This window comes from Nannospalax galili, unplaced genomic scaffold, assembly GCF_000622305.1.
Source record: "Nannospalax galili isolate Female #2095 unplaced genomic scaffold, S.galili_v1.0 scaffold1082, whole genome shotgun sequence".
Classification (NCBI taxonomy): domain Eukaryota; kingdom Metazoa; phylum Chordata; class Mammalia; order Rodentia; family Spalacidae; genus Nannospalax; species Nannospalax galili.
In genome coordinates, this window is record NW_008348580.1 from 435,864 (window position 1) to 456,001 (window position 20,138).

The 20,138-nt window shown below is 38.9% G+C and overlaps 1 protein-coding gene across 4 annotated transcripts in view; it reads right to left on the reverse strand.

Moving 5' to 3' along the window:
* Window positions 1-20,138, reverse strand: part of Focad (focadhesin) — a 399,091-nt gene that overhangs the window by 286,263 nt on the left and 92,690 nt on the right. For 3 of the 4 annotated variants that reach the window (XM_029569601.1, XM_008845525.3, XM_008845523.3), the window contains one exon: window positions 4,933-5,034. The exons of the other annotated variant lie outside the window; for it this stretch is intronic. In XM_029569601.1, coding sequence (XP_029425461.1) covers window positions 4,933-5,034 — 102 coding nt within the window. The remainder of the gene's footprint in view (window positions 1-4,932; window positions 5,035-20,138) is intronic. 4 annotated transcript variants of the gene reach the window in all.

A 20,138-nucleotide genomic window follows, 5' to 3' on the forward strand; every position in this document is an offset into this window, starting at 1 on the left:
AATAAAAAACTTATAAATAAAAACACCATGACACTGGCACAAAAACAGACATGCAGATCAACAGAACGCAAACATGAGTACAATTTCAGCCACTTGATATTTGACAAAGGTGCCAAGAACACACAATGGAGGAAAGACAGCACCTTCATCAAATGGTGCTAGCAAAACTGGCTCTCCACCTACAGAAGAATGAAATTGGATCCTTACCTTTCACCCTGCACAATAGTCAATTTCAAATGGATCAAGACTTCAAGATAAAACCTGAAACTCTGAAACTGCTAGAAATATATGTAGGCAGTACCCTACAAGATACACGTGTAGAAAAGAAATTTCTCAATCGGAGATCAGCTGCTCAGGCATCATGGTCAACAATCAACAAGTGGAACCTCATTAAGCTACAAAGCTTCTGTACAACAAAAGAAACAATCAACAAAGTGAAGAAAAAAATATGTTAAGAAAATCATAACCTGCTACACATCCAACACAGGTTCAATATCCAGAATTTAGAGATAACTTAAAAAACAAAGAAACAAGAAAATAACTCAATAAAAGATGGGCTATAGATCAAAACACAGAGTTCTCAAATGAAGAAATAAAAGTGGCTAAGAAACACCTTAAAAGGAGCTCAACATGCTTAGCAATTAGAGAAATGCAGATAAAAATCACTTTAAGATCAATCTCACCACAGTCGGACTGGATAAGATCAGGAGGACCAAAGATGCCAAATGCTGAGAGGACATGGAGAAAGCTCATTTGCTGCTAGTGGGAATGCAAACTCATGCACTACTATGGAAAGCAGTCTGGAGAACACTTTAAAAAACTAAGAATGAGGGACTGAATCTACCATATGATCTGGTTATACCACTCCTTGACATATACCCAGAGGACTCATCCTACTACAAAGATACTTATACATCCATGTTTGTTGCTGCTCTTATCACAATAGCTAAGAGATAGAAGCAACGTAAGTGTCCCTCAACTGATGAGTAGATAATGAAAATATGGCACATTGATACAACTCAGTGGTAAAGATGAAATCATGAAATTTGCAGGTAAATGGATAGAATAGGAAACAATTATACTAAGTGAACTAACATGGATTCAGAAAACAAAACAACATATGTTCTCCCTCATTTGTGGATCCTAGCACCAAACCCTTGTATATGAGTATATATCCTGATATAACTGCAGAAGCCAGGAAAATGTAAAGGAATCAGGGAAGTAAAAGGAAAGAATGAGCCTGAGAGAGAAGAAGAGTAAAAGACTGTTGTTACCAAGAGGAAAATGGGGAAAATGGGAATATTTAAGTGGCAGGGAAAGGGGGGGTTATACAAGGAAATATGGGGAGTAAAGAGGAAGAATGAGCTCCAATGACCATTAGAGACAGGTATTATCAAGGGTGAAATGGAGAAAATGGGGGTACTTTAACTGGGGAGGGAAGAGGGGGGGTTAGACCGGAAGGGAGAGAGAAGGAGGGAGGGAGGGAAGGAGGAAGACAGAGAGACAGAGACTAGAGACCTGGAGACACAGCAAAAAAAAAAAAAAACAGAATTATTAGTTCAAAAACCTACTGAAAAATTACACATACAATCTCTACATGAGTCCATGTGTTTAGCTGAAGGCTATTTAACAAGAAACAATGCCAGACAGAAAAAAACCTCCCTTCGAGTTGTTGGCCACAGTAGTCCAAAAGACTCCCCAAATTTACATAGACTACTGCCACATTCCTTGATTGCCTCCCAGAACTTGAAAGTAAGACTGCATTGCTGAAGACAGGACATATTTGGAGCAGTGAAGCTGAAACTGACCTGGAAGCCACCTATCCCGAAGGATAGCTCTCATAGTTTTGGAGAGCACTATGCAAGGTGCTATGGGAGAACATCAACCAATGGTCCAACCCCAGTTTTAAGGCCTAATAACTACAACAATGACTGGCACAGAAAACTGTATTAGGGCAGTAGTGGCACTTTTATTTGGGGGGTAATCAACGGCTACCTAATTGGACTTTAAGTCCACGCAATGAGAGGGAACTCATGTGTGGTACTGTAAAGACAGCCACATACACATGGCTGGAGAGGTCATAGATCTTAGGAAAAACCTCAAGGCAATTTCTTACTATGTGTTAAATACAGATCCTTACATTACAGACAAGTATGCCAGTCACCACTCATCAAAAAAAGGCTTCTTTTACAACAGATAGAGTCTATTACAGAGTTATAAAACTTGTCATACACAGAGGTTGTCTGTGAATTGCCAACCCTAAGTGATACACCTACAATGGAACCTGTACACCTCATAGAACATACTGGAACAAGGGGCAGAGAGAATACTAATGAAGCTCTCAAGTCTCATCAACCAAACCTTCTCATGCAACAGAGGGCCATGAACATAAAAGAACACAAATGGTCAAAGTGTAGAGAATAAGAGAGTCTGCAGAGTGTGGGGCCTCTGACAGACTCCTATATTAAACTTCACCCACCAAGCTTCAGGGACCACTGTGGAAGAGGGGGTGGAAAGACTGTAAGAGCCAGGGAAGAAGGTGCACAACAATATGGAAATAACAACCTTACAGGCTCCTGAGACCTCCTCATATGAACCTACAGCAATGCTGTCAGCATACACAAGACCTATGTAAACTCAAACACACAAAAATCCAGCCTGGAACTGTGGAAATGGGCAGCAGGCCCCAATCTTAGCCAAAGAACTACTGGCAGTTGATTACTATTGAGTGAAAAAGAGTTTATCCTCTTAAAAGGAGGGATTCTAGATAGGCTAACTAGACCTCAGTGGATAAACATGCACTGAGGAAAGTCTGGGGACACCAACTTGACTCTGTAGGCCTTATCACAGATGATAGAATGCATAAAGTACAGTGGGGAGGTTGTCAATGGGGAAGGGGGTATAAAGATGATTAAGATGTTCTGTATGAGATATACAATAATTCAATTAAAAGTTTACCAAAGAAAGGAAACGAATTATCCTTTGAAAAGAAATATAAAATAATTTAAAACTTCTAAATGGCTTTAGATAATAACACAAAAGAAATTCATTAAGTATGCTCAGAAATTTATTTGAGTTTTTTGTTTGTTTCTGAAAGAGTTGAAGAAAGGTTTATCTAGAAACTATTAATATCATACCAATGCAGGAGAAACATCCAAAGTGAGAATGAGGATGGTCATTTTAAACTACTTTGCTCAATTTTTCTTAATGACACTTGATTACAAGGAGCGATAGACAATATTTATATTATATTATAAGACACTCATCAATCCACTACCCAGTCCCTGCAATTCATGGGCTTTGTTCACAAAAACTGAAGATTTATGAGGCACCTACAAATTTACCAAGAAGAGGACAAAAAAGAAAAAAAGAAATGCAATCATTGCCCTTCAGGTTTCAAGACTAATAGTAGAGAACGTAAGATTATGTAGTAAGTTTAATGATGCTACAAATCACAACCAACATGCTATTTGGGGAACTCATAAGAGTTCAACTTCAAGTATGCAAAGACTAGGCAGAAAATATATAGACATTTAAAATATGGAACTTAGGAAGTAAGGTAAAATTCAAAAGAAGCAGGTGGATATCAATGAGCTAAAGAAGGGAAGAAGGGAGTATCATTGCTTTCTCTGCAGAGCTATAAGCAGTCAGTATATTGCTAAGGTGTTAAATTATGAGATGGACAAAACAAGACAAAATTAGTGAGAGTCACATTAACAGAACACATTATATTTTAACCATGGAGCTCCAAATGGTTTCAAAAACCAAATCATCACCTTCCTGGTCCTTCTCCTCCCTCTATCTCTTTCTTCTTCTCTCTTCTTCAGTAGAAAACTTCCATAAGATATCAACAGGTAAAGTTTATATAACAAAGCTGAAGGGGAAGGGGTACTGCTATGCTTAGCCCACTTTAAAAAAGCCCACATGTGAAAGGCACAGCTGTGGAGATTAAGCAAGAATATGATACAATAAGATTTACTTTCTTGATAAATCATTTTGATTGACTTTCATAAAATGGATGTGTGGTGGTTTGAATAAGAATGTCCCCCATGGGCTCCAAGGATTTGAACATATTTGTCCCCAGTTGGTGGCACTGTTCTGGGAGGTCTTAGAAGGTGTGGCCATGCTGGAGGAAGCACATCACTGAGAGAGGGCTTAGAGAGTTGTTAAGCCTTGCAGGATCACCAGTCACTCTCTACTTCCTGTGACTGATTGAAGATGTGAGCGCTCCTCTTTCTGTTCTGGTCACATCTGCCTTCATGCCTCCCCACCATGACAGACTCTAATTCCTCTGGAACCATAAGCTCAAATAAACTCTTCCTTTTATAAGTTCCATTGATCTTATGTGTTTCTATCACAGCAACAGAAAAGTAACTAATACAGGATGTGAACAGGACAAGATTACAGAGACAACAGTTAGGAGCAAGTAGCAACAGCCACAATAAGAGACTGAAATCAGTGCCACATAATAAGGAAAAAAAGAAAGTGGTGCAGTCCTAAAGACCATCAGGAGGCCTTAATAATGGTAAACTTACACTTATGGTTATCTGATCCCACATAACAGGATAATTAGATCCCAGTCAACACATTTTTCATACTTACATTAACTCACTAGTCAATTTCTAGGAAGAATATGCCTTCTATGTTTATTATTTAACTGTTAACTGAGTATTTCTGGTCAACTTTCCCAACATCTAGGAAATGATTAACTATTTAATAATTGTTTTTCTCATGTTTGATACTTCAACAACAAATAAACCCAGCAGATCATTTTTCTCTAACTCTTAAAAAGAGAATGTCATAATCAGCTCTAGAAGATTCCTTCTCTTTAAGATCTTTATAGTCATAGCAGCTAAAACAAGAACAACAAAAGGCTCTAGTTCTAAAATTAGCACATACCATTCTGGCCTGTTCTACATTATTCTACATTACCTTTCAGGGCACTGCTGGAAAAAAGCTGTCAGCTGCTGAAGCAGCACTGGCCAACAGTCAGGCCTGTGTTCAAGCACAGTGATCAAAGGCTGGGGATGGGTTCTGAGAAACACAGAGAATCACATTGTTAATTGCTATTCCAGGACCACACATTCTCCATAGATAATAGCAGCAAAAAGCCAACACCAGCTAGACTCTTTCTTTCTTTTTGAGACAGGGTCTCCCTGTAGCTCCAGCTGGCCTGAAACTCACAGAGATCCACCTGCCTCTGCCTCTTGAGTGCTGGGGTTAAAGTCATGTACCACCATACTCGCTTGGCAGCTGGAAACCTTTTCCAGGGTTACATTATAAATCTATCATTTCCTGAATTAGAGAGTTGATTTATTAGAATTGACCCCACCGTTCCTCCCTCCCTTTTATCTAATTCTTCTAGTGAAAAGAAAATGGACCCAGGCAGAGTCTCAGAGGTTTGAATTTGAGAATAGACTCTATAATTCAATAGCTCTAGTTTTGGCCAGCCTCCTGAACCCAGTAGCTCTCTCCAAATCCAACCCTTGATCCCTTCATTTCTCTTCCTACTCTCTTCTTTCTGTGCAGACAAGGTTTGTGCTCACATTAGGCTAGCTCATAAGCACCATCTGTCCTCTATTCCCAATTCCTCCCTTCTCAGCACATGGTTGTACCTGCCCTTCCACATATTTAAGATGAAGGAAAGAAAACATTCCTCCCATCTCAAACAGCAAATTACCCAAAGTGAAAATGCGTAAGATACTCTAGTGCAATAATAAATGTGCCTTGGCTTAGTTCCATCAAGGTACCTAAAAAAGGCAACATCAAACAATAGGATCTAAAACTTGGAGAATTCTCAAAGAATGGGGTTTTAAAAAGAAAGAAAAAGCACAACCTCAAGTGACTTTGTTTTTTCAGTAGTTCAAAAAAAATAGTAGTAATTATAAATGTATCAGCTTTTTTTTAAAATACTTTGTTTGTTTGTTTGTTTGTTTGTTTGAGATAGCAGAGTAGATTTAATGGTCTACATGTGGAAATCAGAGGACAACTTTTGGGAATCAGTTCTCTCTTTCTATCTTGTGGGTTTCAGGGGCTGAACTCAGGTCATCAAGTTTGGTAGCAGGCACCTTTACCAGCTGAGCCATGTCAGAAATCCTATAGAGCTCGTAACATCAGTGCTTAACCTCTGTTACCTTGGTGTTGCTAAGAATGGTATCCATGCATTAGCAACTTTCTGAAGGGTACGAAATATTCTGAGTTAATTTTGTCTGTGGTTACTCGGTTGGTTGATTGGCTGGCTGGTTTTTTGAAACTGAGTTTCACTATATAGCTCTAGCAGGCCCGGAACTCACTATGAAGACCAGGATGGCATTGAATGTACAATGATCCTCCTGGCTCTGCCTATCGAGTGCTGGGATTAAAGACATGCACCACCACCACCTCAGCCCTATTTTTTCTTTTTTTTTAATATTTTATTATTTTTATTTTATATATATTGAGTGTATTGCCTGCATGCATATATAAGTGCACATATGTCATGCAATGCCTGCAGAGGTCAGAAGAGGGCATTGGATCCCCTGGAACTGGAGTTACAGACAGTTGTTAGCTGCTATGTGGGTGCTGGGACTCAAACCTGGGTCTTCTGCAAGAGCAACAAATGCTCTTAACCACTAAGCCATCTCTCCAGCCCCCCATTTTGTCTTTTAAAATCAGAAAGCTCAGTAGATTCATCACACTGAAACACAAGACTTGTTTTGACCAGTACTCTGACAGCACTATACAACATCTAGCTATTATGCCCCAATCTCTATATTTTTGTCTCCAGCTCACTTACAAGAGTGAGCTCTATGCACTCACCTCACAAGCTGGCAACATCCTGCTCACTAAAACAGACAATTTCTGACTACCAGATTACCATCACTGCAAAGGGATAGCTCCAAGCAGAGTCAAACCTCAAAAATCATATCAAAATCATACTTACAAATCCCAAATTCTTTGGCAGATAAACCTATCTAGAATCCTATTCCATTCTACTTACCACAGAAATGAAGCAACAAATAGCCTATGTCCTAAAAGTCACTCAGGACATCACAGCAGAACCTCTTAGCCAACCACGTTACTGTTTCTATAAATTCTGATGAGCACACTTCTGTAAGGAGCTTCACAGAGGACCATTCTTTAATCATCCAGCTAATGGTGGCATTAATAACTACTTAAGAAGAAAAGAGGTTCTGACAAAGTTTGCGTGACTACAAAGCACTGAAACCATTCCCTTCCTCCTTCTAATCCTTACTCCTCTCCCCACCCTGTTTAAAAAAAAACCAAAAAACAACAACAACAACAAAAACTACTGCAAATCAATCTCTCCCTTTTATTTATTTGTTTTGAGGGGAGGATCTTTTTGAGACAGGGTCTCCCTGTAGCCCCAGTTGGTCTGGAACTCACTATGCAAACCAGGCTGGTCTCCATCTCACAAAAATCTGCCTGCCTCTGCCATCCAAGTGCTGGGATTAAAGGTGTGTGCCACCACACTGGGCTCAAGCTCCCTTTTTAAATCAGTTTTGTTCAAACTGAGTCAGGTCAATAGATAGTCAAATTAAATCAGCAGTAAAATTAAATCAGAGTCTTTTGAAAATAAATCTGTGCACATGTGAAAGCAGCTCTTCCTCTGATTTGGCTCTGCTCCACCCACACTGAGGCAGCCACTCTTGCTTTTCTTCAGGAAATCAAAGGCCTGTTGCACCAGCTGTTGGATTTAGTTAATTCCAATTAGTGTCCCAAACTTAATCTCTAAAAATTAGATGTAGAATATACAATAAAGATCCAGATTAATTACAGATTTAGACCTCTGGTTAAATAACTTGTCCAGATTGATAATGTCCACTCCAAGTGTCACTACTATAAAGAATAAGGGACCATATTGATTCCAAGAGGCTGAGAATCTTGAAGAGACGTGATACACAAAATGGGAACACTGAGTTCTTGTTGGTTACTACTTGATTACTAATATTATACTCTAGCAAGTGAACACAAATAACTTAAAATCAATTATAATTATCAAAATTTTGTTTTAATCCTGAAGCAAAGAACTAAATTTTTCCTAATGAATCATCAAACTGGTATGTTAATATATACAGAAAGTAATACACAAAAGCCTCAGACTCTGCCTTACATCCCTATTTGGGGCAAAAATATTTCTGGTTCAGAACAACTAATCTATAGCAAGTACTACAGGAGGCATAAAGTTGAAGAGAATATGGTACTAGTCCCAAGTATTCAAAAGGACATTACCCTTCCTTACACAGAACTGAAGGTAATCAGTCAATCCTGCCCAAACTTTAAGATTTCTTATGGAAATATACCAAGCAAAAATTAGTATTACATTCACAAAAGCAACATAATTCATTAGAAACTAGAAGGTTTAAAATGGAAACAAATGTAAAATTATTCCTTTATAAAATAATCTTATTCTAAAGTAAATATCATTAGATAATATACATGCTAATTTGAGTATGACAAAATAAGTTATTATCCTATCAAAAACATCATAATGAAAGCATGTAAAATGCCATTAGGCTGACTATAGTTCACTTGATGTATTTAAGGACTGATTATTAATGTTACGGATTCTACTTTTCTTTCTTCCTTTCATTCTGTTTATTAGCCATTTTACTTAAGGTCAAGACATATGAAAGGATCCACAACTTTTAAAACTCAGAAAGTTTAGATTGGAAGTGCCATTAAAAAAGAAGGAAAATAAATGAAATGGAGGAAGGGAAGAAAAAAGCAGAGGGGGACAGCAAAGAAGGGGAGGAGAAAGAGGGAGAGAGGAAGAGAGAAAGGAGAGAGGACAGGGAAGGGGGGAGGGAAAAGCAGTGAGAGAGGGAGGGAGAGAAGAAGAGAGGAAGGAAGAGGGGACAGAGAGAGGGAGTGTGGTAGTTTGAATGTCCCCACAGGCTCCAAATAGTTGAACATTCTGTCCCCAGTTGGTGGTGCCACTTTGAGAAGTCATAGAAGGTGTGGCCATGCTGGAAGGAGTGCAGCACTTGAGAGAGGGCTTAGAGAGTTCTTAAGCCTTGCCAGGTCTCCAGTCATGCTTGGCTTCCTGTGCCTGCTTGAAGATGCACGCACTCCTCTTTTTGTTCCAGCCACCTCTGCCACCATGCCCACTGTCCATCATGACAGACTCTAATACCCCTGAAACCGAAAGCTCAAACAAACTCTTCCTTTTCTAAGTTCTCTTAGTCAGTGTTTATATCACAGCGACAAAGAGATAACCAATGGGGGGGTGGGGGGAACACCTGGATTATGCCTCAAAATTCAATTATCCCACCTCCCTATGCGTTATTGGTCAGAGTCCCCAGAGGCCCCCAAACAAAACAATACAGATTATTTCCAATTCTGTTGATTGACCATCAGAACTAAATGGATGGTAAAACCCTGTTGCTAAAGACAAAACACACTTTAATTGTAGGATATAGAGGAATAAAGATGGAACTGACCTGAAAGCTTCCTTCCTACTGGCTAATTCTCATAGTGCTGAAAGTGTTATGCAGGCCACTAGGGTAGAAAAAACATCAATGCTGCTACCCAGATGTAAACCCAGTATGCTACAATACCACCCTGCCAGGCAAACTGTGCCCACTGGCTGAATAGTGGCATGAAGATTATGGGGGTAACCAATCACTTTTGCAGTGAAGTTGAGGCCTATTCCACAGGAGGGAATTCATGTCTGGTACTATAAACCTGGTCAAAAGCCCATGGTTCAGGAAGGTCATAGGCCCTAGGGAGGAAAGTACTACTGTGTTCTTGCTAAACGGACATGTTGTCAAACTGCCTTCGAAATATTTGTGTTTGTACACAAAAATAACTGCTGCCATCTACCTTGGTCAGAGAAGTTTCTCTCTGCAGTGGTCAGCCATTAATAAAGAGACCCATAACTGATCCTCCTAAAATAAGCGACTATTGAGTGTTCAGCCCTAAATGAGAAATCTATACTAACACCCTTTCCCATGGCCCAGGGAACAATGAAAAAGTGGGGGCTAAAAGAATGTAAGAGCCAGAGGATGGGGAGAAGTGCTGTGAAATGCTGTCCTCTGGATATGACACGACCTTTGTACTCATGAACTCACTGCAGGTATGGTTACCTGCACAAACCAACAGGATCAGTCAACATTTCAACAGGGCAGCAGTAATTAGACTTGAGGAGAGAGAGAGAGAGAGAGAGAGAGAGAGAGAGAGATAGAGAGAGAGAGAGAGAGAGAAACACTAGAACATGAAGTGGGAGGAGGACCTGTTGTCAGTGTCAGTGGGTATTGGAAAGAAGTTGGGGGCAGATATGATCAAGATACATTGTTCACATGTATGAACTGACAAAGAATACTTAAAAAATATTGGAAGGCAGGAAAGAAGGGAGGGAAGGAGGAGGGAAGGAGGAGGGAAGGAGGAAGGAAGGAAGGAAGGAAGGAAGGAAGGAAGGAAGGATGAGCCTCATCTCAGTACAAGGGAGGAAGGAAGCAAGCAAGCAAGCAAGCCAAGTACAGCCACCTTCTCTCTGTTTCTGACTGTGGGTACAATATGACCAGGTGCCTCATACCCCTGCCACAATGACATGTATACCATGATGGAAGCTATAACTGTGAGCTAAAATATACTATTCTTTCCTTAAAATTAATTAACTAATTAGGATTTTAAATTAGCGACAAATCTGCTATTCAATTTAAAAATACTCAATGTACGCCATCCTTTATTCAAAATAATAAATAGAATCACCATTCAATCAACCAGATCACTTACAAAATTAATAATGGCAGCTACTGAGCTGCACGCTTTGAAAAATAAACCCATCATCACCATCGTTTTTATACAAGCCAGGGTCACACGGCACCTTAGACTCTTTTACTACTACGTAGCCATGCTTCTATTTTAGATAAAACTAAAAGTGGAGGAAATATTAAAACAATGGGAGGAGCTGAGAATGGTGCACACGTTTTTAGTCCCAACACCCACAATGGGGAGGCAGATGCTGGTGGATCTCTGTGAAGTAGCAGTCAACCTGGTATACAAAGTGAGTTCCAGGCCAGCTGGGGCTACATAAAGACCCTATCTCAAAATTTTTAAAAGAAAATGTGAGAAAAGAAAAGATAGCGAATAAAACAGTCAATTCTAAATGCATACTTTTTTAAGAAAAAAGACTCACATAGCCAACTCACTATATGGCCTGCAGTGCTGCAATTACAGCTGTACATCACCATGTCCAGTTTATGTAGTGCTGAGGCTCAAACCTAGGACTTCATAGATACTAAGCAAGCTCTCTAGCAACTGAGCTACAGCCCCAGTTCTCCAAATTTACATTCTCCAACAAAGTATGGGATCTCAGGCAGGAGAATTAACTTCCCTTGGCCAGTGTTTCTTCATCTATAAAATGAACACAGACTATCTACCTAGCAGAGCTAGGGCTATAGAACCCATATCAACACTAAACCCTAACCAGAGTATGCTCAGGACTAGACATGGAGTCAAACCCTGCATAGGCAGAAATTCAAAGATGGTTCTCCACCACTAATAATCCTATGGCAAGCATAAATGGCTCTAAGTCCAATGTCTGCTAAAAAAAAAAAAAAAAAAAAAAACCTTCAAAATGAGGGTTCTTAAGCCAGGTGTGGTGGCTTGTGCCTTTAATCTCAGGATTGGAGAGACAGAGGCAGGCAGATCTCTGTGAGATAGAGGCCAGCCTGTTCTTCATAGCAAGTTCCAGGTCATCTGGGGCTACAGGAAAAAGGAGGTCTCTTATTTTTATATCAGAGAGATAAACCATCCTATATTTTCTGCTTGGAAGGGAGGTCCTGTGTCCAGAAAGATAAGTAATTACATCTGCTTTCTCCTTAAAATTGATTAATATTGTTTCTAAGGATCAAAATCAATACAAATCAGGCAACCAAGTTGCTCTCCATTGGCCTCTAGTACCTGTAAATCTTTTTTACTCGGCCCTGTTTTTTCTTTGACCTGCCACAGATGAATCAATTTGTTGTACATTTTTTGGGACCTTTCTATTTTGTGGCAAATGTCTTAACTAATATTTTAAGTAAGACATACAAAATAATACCTAGTAAATAGAAAAATCCCATATAAACAAGATAAATAGGGTTATATATTAGAGCACATAGAGCACAGTCAGCTTAAAAACTGGGTTTATGGGCTGGAGAGATTGCTCAGTCATTAGGAACACTGGTTGTTCTTGCAGAAGACCAGGGTTCGAATTCCAGCACCCACATGGCAGCTAACAACTGTCAGTAACTCCAGTTCCAGGGGATCCAACAGCCACTTCTGTCCTCTGCGGGTATTGCATGACATAGGTGCACTTATTTACATGCAGGCAATACATACATACACAAAATAAAAATAATAAATAAAATATTGTTTTAAAACTAGGTCTATTTCTTAATATTTTTGTTTCATATTCTGTGTCAAATGCACTTCTACAGAAAATACAAAGCACACACACACACACACACACACACACCCCATACATGTTTCTCATGCCATTATCTTAAACTCAAACTGGTTTATTCATATAGTTATAAATGACATAAAGTGAATCATAAAAATTCAAAAGAAAAGCTTATTAGCCAAGCATGGTGGTGCACACCTTTAATCCCAGAACTTGGGAAGCAGAAACACGTAGATTTCTGTGAGTTCAAAACCAGCCTGACCTTCATAGTTAAGTTCCAGGTCACCCAGGGCTACATAATGAGACCCTGTCCCAAAAAGTTAAAAGAAAAAGAAAACACAATAGTGTATTGTTCTGAAGTTAATGGCCTTTAGAAAAGGGGGCCGAATAAGGAAGCATGCAGCCTTGAATACAAATACTTCAGCACTCCCTGCCTTTTACTAGTATTATTGACAATGCACAGCCATACATGCATCTTAAATTAAGGAGCAGGGGAAAAAACAAATGCTATATGGATGGTTCCACTAGATTATCACAGAGGAAATGATAAAATAAAGTGTGCAACTATATTCACCTTTGAAAGAAATACATCAATTTTAATAGAAATGAGAGAATAAAAAAATTAGCTGTGTGGCAGTTAAATCAGTAAGCAGAAGTTATTTGTAACTTTACCTCTGAGTATCAGAAAGTTAAGATTTGATTTACATTATTTGTTCAGTGACTGGCACAGATTGCCTTCTCGGTGTGAGGAAACAATGCCTCAAGTCACCATGTATTTTCATGTATTCAGTTGTGACTCCGGCACTTTCAGAGCATTGCATAGCACTTACCACATCAAATATGCATTGCAAAAGCATTTCTCTATGTGCTCTGAATTTTTATTCTCAAGTATTGGTTAGAAGCCGAATTGTTTTTAAGTTAGCGATGCACAGGAAAAACTGTTATACAATTCCAACATGAAAATTACTATAAAAAAGAAAACATGAATCAAAAAGGAAAATTAACATGAATTTATGAATTGCTTTTGTCCAGCATGATTTGAAAACAAATGTATTTTTGTGCTTTCTACAGAAGCTCTTCAGAAAAAATAAAAGCACAAAAGTGCTTTAATTTTGACATTTTTGACTGAATATATTTTTTCTTTAGGGATGCCAGACAGGTAAGGAATATATAAGATTTTCTTGAAAATATGCTTCATATTCTGTTTCCGCATTCACACTCATCTTTGCCAGGATCACTCTTTTGAGACCAAGGATTTTAATGCAAAGATATCTTCTAGGTACAAGGTAATGACTTGGGAATCATTATAATATACAAGTATTTAAGGATCTAAGACTTTTCTTTCATTATGTCATGAACATACAAAAAAAATAAAAACAGAATTTTTGTGGTCTTAGACATGGTTGAAAAATCATCATAATACAGTGTCAGACATTGTGGCACATGCCTTTAATACCAGTGCTTGGGAAGCAGACACAGGAGGATCTCAATGAGATCAAGGCTAGTCTGGTCTATATAGCAAGTTCCAGGACAGCTGGGGCCATGGGGAGACCCTGTCTCAATTATATAAAGCAAAAAAATAAATAATCATTTAACAATTACTATATTACACATCTATATCTAGAAAAACTTACACAGCATATTCTAGAGGCTACTGCTAGATGATGTATAATATGTGTAGCTTACTCTTCAGCTATGATTATAAATCTCAGAAGACATGCCCAGGTGATTAGAGTCATAAATTGTGACAAACACATTCATAGTTGGAAGAGAGAAAGGAGGAATGAAATCAGAAGCAAAATCTTCTAGACAGAATCAGACTGCAAAGAAGGCAGCAATCCTGCAAAACATTGCTGCCTGTGCTTGCCCAAGTGCTGCCCTGGCCTTCTTTTTACCCTTAACTGCTGAACTTGTTCAGAGGCAGATGTGCCCTTGATACTCCATTCTCCCTCTTCTTCTCAGGGTGTTTATATGAAGATTTCCATAAGGCCTCCAAAGTCACATGCAAAAATTTAAAAACTATGTTCATATGTTTCTAGTTAAAAGTTCAAAATTTTTTTAATATTTCTATTAATTCTTTGAGAATTTCATACAATGTATTTTGATCATATATCCCCTCCTGTGTCTCCTGCTAGATTCACCCCCACCTCCCTCCCCCACCGAACTTTATGTGTTTGTGGGTTTTTTTGGCCCCCTAGAGTACAATTTGTGTTGCCCAAATACCCTGGGGTGTGAAACCTGCTCTGAAGTATGGTGGACCTACCAGGGGTCACACCCTTAAATAAAACTGATTCTTCCTCTCCAAAGAGCTATCAAATGTCAATAGCTCTTCAGCTAATGGTGGAACTTCCATGCCCATTTCCCTGACTCTACTCTGGGATTCTCTCTGTCTTAAACTTGAATAGGTCTTGTGCACGCTGTCACAATTGCTGTAGTTCACATATTCAAATGCCCTGCTGTCTAGAAAACTGTTTCCTTAAAGTCATCCACCACCACTGGCTCTTTCAATTTTTCTTCCACCTCTTCCATGAAGATCCCTCAGTCTTGGAGGGAAAAGTGTAATATATGTGTCCCATTTGAGGCTGAACACTCCAGTCTCTTATTTTCTGCACATTGTCCTGTGATGTCCACAAACCAGTTGTGAGTCTCTGTGTTAATTGCCTTCTCCTATAAGAAGTGTCCCTGAAGAAGGCTTGAGAGATGAGATGAACTAATCTATGGGTATACATTAAGAGGTTTTTTTTTGTTTTTTTTGTCTTTTTGAGACAGGGTCTCCCTGTAGCCCCAGCTGTCCTGGAACTCACTATACTGTAGACCAGGCTGGCCTTGAACTCACAGAGATCCGCTTGCCTCTGCCTCCCAAGTGAAGGGATTAAAGGCATGCACTACCACGCCCGGCAGAAGAGTCATTTTAATATTATGTCCATTTAGTAGAATATTGGTAGTACGTTCTCCCCCTAGGGCCTATGTCACAGGTTCTTGACCCCCATAATAGTGCCAGGTATGAGTTCTATCCCATGGAGTAAGCCATAAATCCAATCAAAGGGTAGTTGGTTATTCTCATAATATTCATGCCACTATTCCACCAGTGGGTATGTATATCTTACCAGTTCAGTCATTATTGTAGCTCACAGTCTTTATAGCTGGATAAGACTGATGATCAGTTTTCTCCTGTGGTAGCATGGATAGCACCTGCTAGCATACTGGAAGCTAGCCAGTGGGGGTAAAGTTTCCAGGTCAGTATCTACTTGATCTCTCCAAGTTCTATGACTCAAGTATGTGTTGTCTTCAGCTTAAAGTCTTACTGTCAAGTTCTGGAGGGTAACCAAGAGCAATGGTAATAGCCTGTAATGTTTGGGTGTCTATGGGATCCCTCTGGTCCACAACTCAAAGAGAAGTAATCCATTCCTGGTACTGGGGGTTTTATTTGCTGAGAAGAGGTATCTAGTTGGGGTACTGTTCCTGCATTATAGGGTAACTCCATTAAACTTTTCATATTTTAAGAGACTCGTAAAAGAAGGTCCTGACCATCCCCTCAAAAATTACCACATTCAGCTTAGCTAAATTCCTGCTTTCAAAAGAACTGTAAATTTTTAAAAGGTTATATATAAGTTCTTCCATAAAATAGTGGCTACCTGAATAATTAAGTTTTTAAGCCTCAGCAAAATAAAATATACTAATATATTCTTCTAGTCCAAGTCTTTATGAAAGCTTGCTTATGTAGTAGACATAGTGTAATGATGGTACCAATTTTACTTAACATTATGTAAAACCAACAAGCAACACCTTATGAGGCCCCCCCTTAAATAATATATTTACTGAAATAATAAGCAATAGCAACATGTTCACCTGAAAACGAAACTGTAAGATAATACCTGATTGTTGTCTTTTTAATTTTTTAACATTTATTAATTTTGTCTCTGTGTGTATGAATGCAAATATGTACATACATGAATGCCAGGATGCATGTATGGAGGTCACAGGATAACTTTCAGGAGCTGGTTCTCTCCTTCTACCATGTGGGTCTCTGGGATCTATCTGAGATTGTGTAGTTTAGCTGCAAGTGGCAAGTACCCTTACCCTCTGGGCCATCTCAATCCCCAACAAACACATTAAGAAACAGTAAATTGGGCCAGGAGTGGTGGTGTATGCCTTTAATTCCAGCACTTGGGAGGCAGAAGCAGGCAGATCTGAGAGACCAAAGCCAACCTGGTCTACATAGTGAGTGCCAGGTGAGATGGGGCTACAGGGAGTGGCTTACTAAACCCTGAAACTCCAGCTCTAGGGAATCCAACAATTTCTTCTGGTATCCTTGGGCACACATATATGTGTCACATACATAAACATACACAGGTATAACTAAAAATAGAATAAAATAAATCTTTTTTTAAGTGAGCTTTAACAAAAAAGAAAAAGAAACAGTAAATATAGGCTGGGCATGGTGACTCATGTTGTACAAGCATCTGGAAGACTGAGACTGAGATCATGAGCTTAAGTCTAGTGTTAGCAACAAAAAGAGATCATCTCTAAAATTAATGAAGAAAAAGAATTAGTAAGCATAGTAGCAGGATTTATACAGAGATAAAAATACAATAACTGAATGATTCTCAGCAATAGTAAAGACTTTATTTTTAGTAATTTTTAGAAAGTATCTTCAGAATAAATGTAAAAACACAAAACACTAAAAATCCACTTATCTTAGTAAACATCAAAAGAAAATTCCAGGATTAATAAAATGTGGTAGTTGCACGTGATACATAAAGGGAATGAAGTAGTGATCCATGCTACAACACAGATGAAACCTTGAAAACATTGTGGCAAGAAGCCAAATATAGAATGCTAAATACTGTGTGATTCCACCCACAAGAAATTTCTAGGACATGCAAATCCAGACATACAAATAGTAGGGCTTCTCAGGGGTGAGAGGGAAGTATTGGGAAATAACCAGTCATGGGTTCCCTTTGGGCATGATAAAAATGTTCTGGAATTAGGTTGTGATGGTTAGACAATTTTTTGAATATAATAAAAAACACTGACTTAAACATAGTAAAAAAATGTCACATAAATAAAACAAGAAGTGGTAAAAAATATTCTACACTTAGGATAGGTATTGGACATACGCTTATACTCCCAGCACTCCACAGCCTGAGGCAAAAGGATCACAAGTTCAAAACCAGCCTGGGCTACATAGCAAGACCCCATCTCAACAAAATTTAAGTTAAAATTTTTTAACTTAAGGGCTGGAGAGATGGCTCAATGAGGAAAGTACTTGCAACAAAAGCCTGATGGCCTCAGTTTAGATCCCCAGACCCATGTAAAACCAGACACAGAAACATGAATGTATAATCCTGGCACTCCTACAGAGAAATGGTAGGCAAAGACAAGAAGTATACTGGGAAGCTCTTGAGCTTCCACGAGCTAGTCTTGTGTAAGCATCACTGAACAACATAGAGAATCTTGTTCAACAAGAACAACAAGGTCAAAGGTAAGGATTGAAACCTAAGGTTGTCCTCTGATCCCAACATGCATTGCATGACACATACTGCACACACACACACACCCACACACACACACACACACACACACACACACACACACACACACACACACACACACACACACACACACACACAAAGGGTTACATAAAAATTTTAAAAATTAACAACCACTTATTTCAAATTTATCAATTTTAAATATTTTATATGTATGCACATACTGCCTGCATGTAGGTAAGTGCACCCGTGTCGTGCAATGCCCGCAAAAGACAGAAGCAGCTGTCAGATCCCCCTGGAACTGGAGTTAGCTGCCATGTGGGTTCTGGGATTCGAACCCAGATCTTCTGCAAGAGCAGTGTTCTTAACCGCTGAGCCATCTCTCCAACCCCCAATTTTTTCAATTTTAGAAAGACCCATGTATCATGTAAAGTACACTGTCAATATAATAAATGTATTAAGTTGAACTTCTCTGGAAAAGAAAATTCCAAGTGAAAAATCTCATCTATCCCTACCAAAATTCCTGACTATCAGCTTAACAGTCATTTCCACCTGTAAAACCTATCTCTGGTTCCCTCTGTGACTAATAATGTAGAGGAAGAGGTGGAGTTGGGAGCCACCATTTTGGAGTTATCACAGTGAAAACTGTCTGGGAGCAGTATGGACCAGAGCATGTGCATGGTCATTAGTGAGACTGTTCATTGGTTACAACAGGAAAATGATAACTATGAAGGAAGAAATCTGATTGGGTGATCAAAATTAAAATCCCCAATGAACAATGAACAACAGGATAGCCATCAGTGACTCAAAGTATAATATCTTCAACCAGACATGGTATTTGTTTAACACTATTCAAAATGTCAATACCATAAAAGACAAATAAGGATGGGAAAGGTTTACAGATTTTAAAAGAATTTTTTTAATGAGAACTAAAGATGATATGCAATCCTAAATAACATCTTATACATTATAAAATGAAAAGAATAAATGGAAAACATGACTTCCTGCTACTCTTTAAATGAAAATCAAAGTCCTTGTTATGGGCTTCCTGCTTTAGCCTATGCCCACCTCTCCTGAGCCTTGCTCAGGCCTCTCTCTCCCTTGAGCACTAATGAGCCACTCTGCTGTCTGTAGGTCCATCTAGCACATCGAGTTTGCCGACAGCATTGTGTTAGCACTGGGGAAAACGTCCATTGAGTTATTAAGTGGCTGGCCCCATGTTATCCTTCAAAATAGATACAAGATAAATACAGAAACAGTTACAAGCTTAGAAAAAGCTAGTTATCAAAATTTTAAAATAGCAAAATACATTTTGATATCCAAAACCACAAACTGATCTTTGTACATGTACATTAGTATTGATCTTGGACTTTCTCTGCATTTTCAGTATTTGATCATCCTAAAGGATGAATAATGACTTCAGTGAAAAGTCAAAGAATGAACATGAATTACAAAGTATCTCAGCCTTTAGGATCCACATCCTTAGATCCTTAAAATGAGTTCTTCACCCAAATAAATTACATAAGACTACAAACAGATGACCAAATACACATATAAAACATGGAGATTGAATCCACTTGGTCCAACCATCCTTTGCTACTGATATCATCAACGACTTCAGAGTACACTGTCTGCCAAGTCATTTGATATTCCTTTATTTCAGAAAGTGCAGCTTGGTGTTCATCAGACCAAACCTTTCCCACAAATAATATTCTTAACATTTGATATTTGTGCACGTCAGCCACTGTCTGACACATCAGAATGAAGCACAAATTCTGGAACAAGCAGTCACTTCTCATGAATTCACAGCTATTTCCTCACTTTTGCTGAGGGGAGACAGATCTTTATAAGATTGCTAAAATATGACTATGCAGAGAAAAATTTAAAAGGCATAGAATAAAACTTCAGGGGAAAATGACATATTACAAAGCAAATGAGAAAAATAGCCTCTAAGAATTGCCAGATCCTAAAAATTTATTCATGCTCGCAACCATCAATTCAGAGCCCCCAAAAAAGTCTGAACTAAAGGGCGTCTTAATAATGGTGTGATGGCTAATCCTGGGTGTCAACTTGACTGGATCTGGGATTAACTGAAATGAGAGAGATCTTCTTGATTGGATCATCTGAAGCTGGAAGACACACCCTAAATGTGGGTGTTACCTTCTGATGGCAGCCCATATAAAAGGCCAAGGCAGAGGAGAACACCAGGCTTCTTGCTGCTTGCCTTCTCTCTCGCTGGTGAGTTCGCCTTGCTG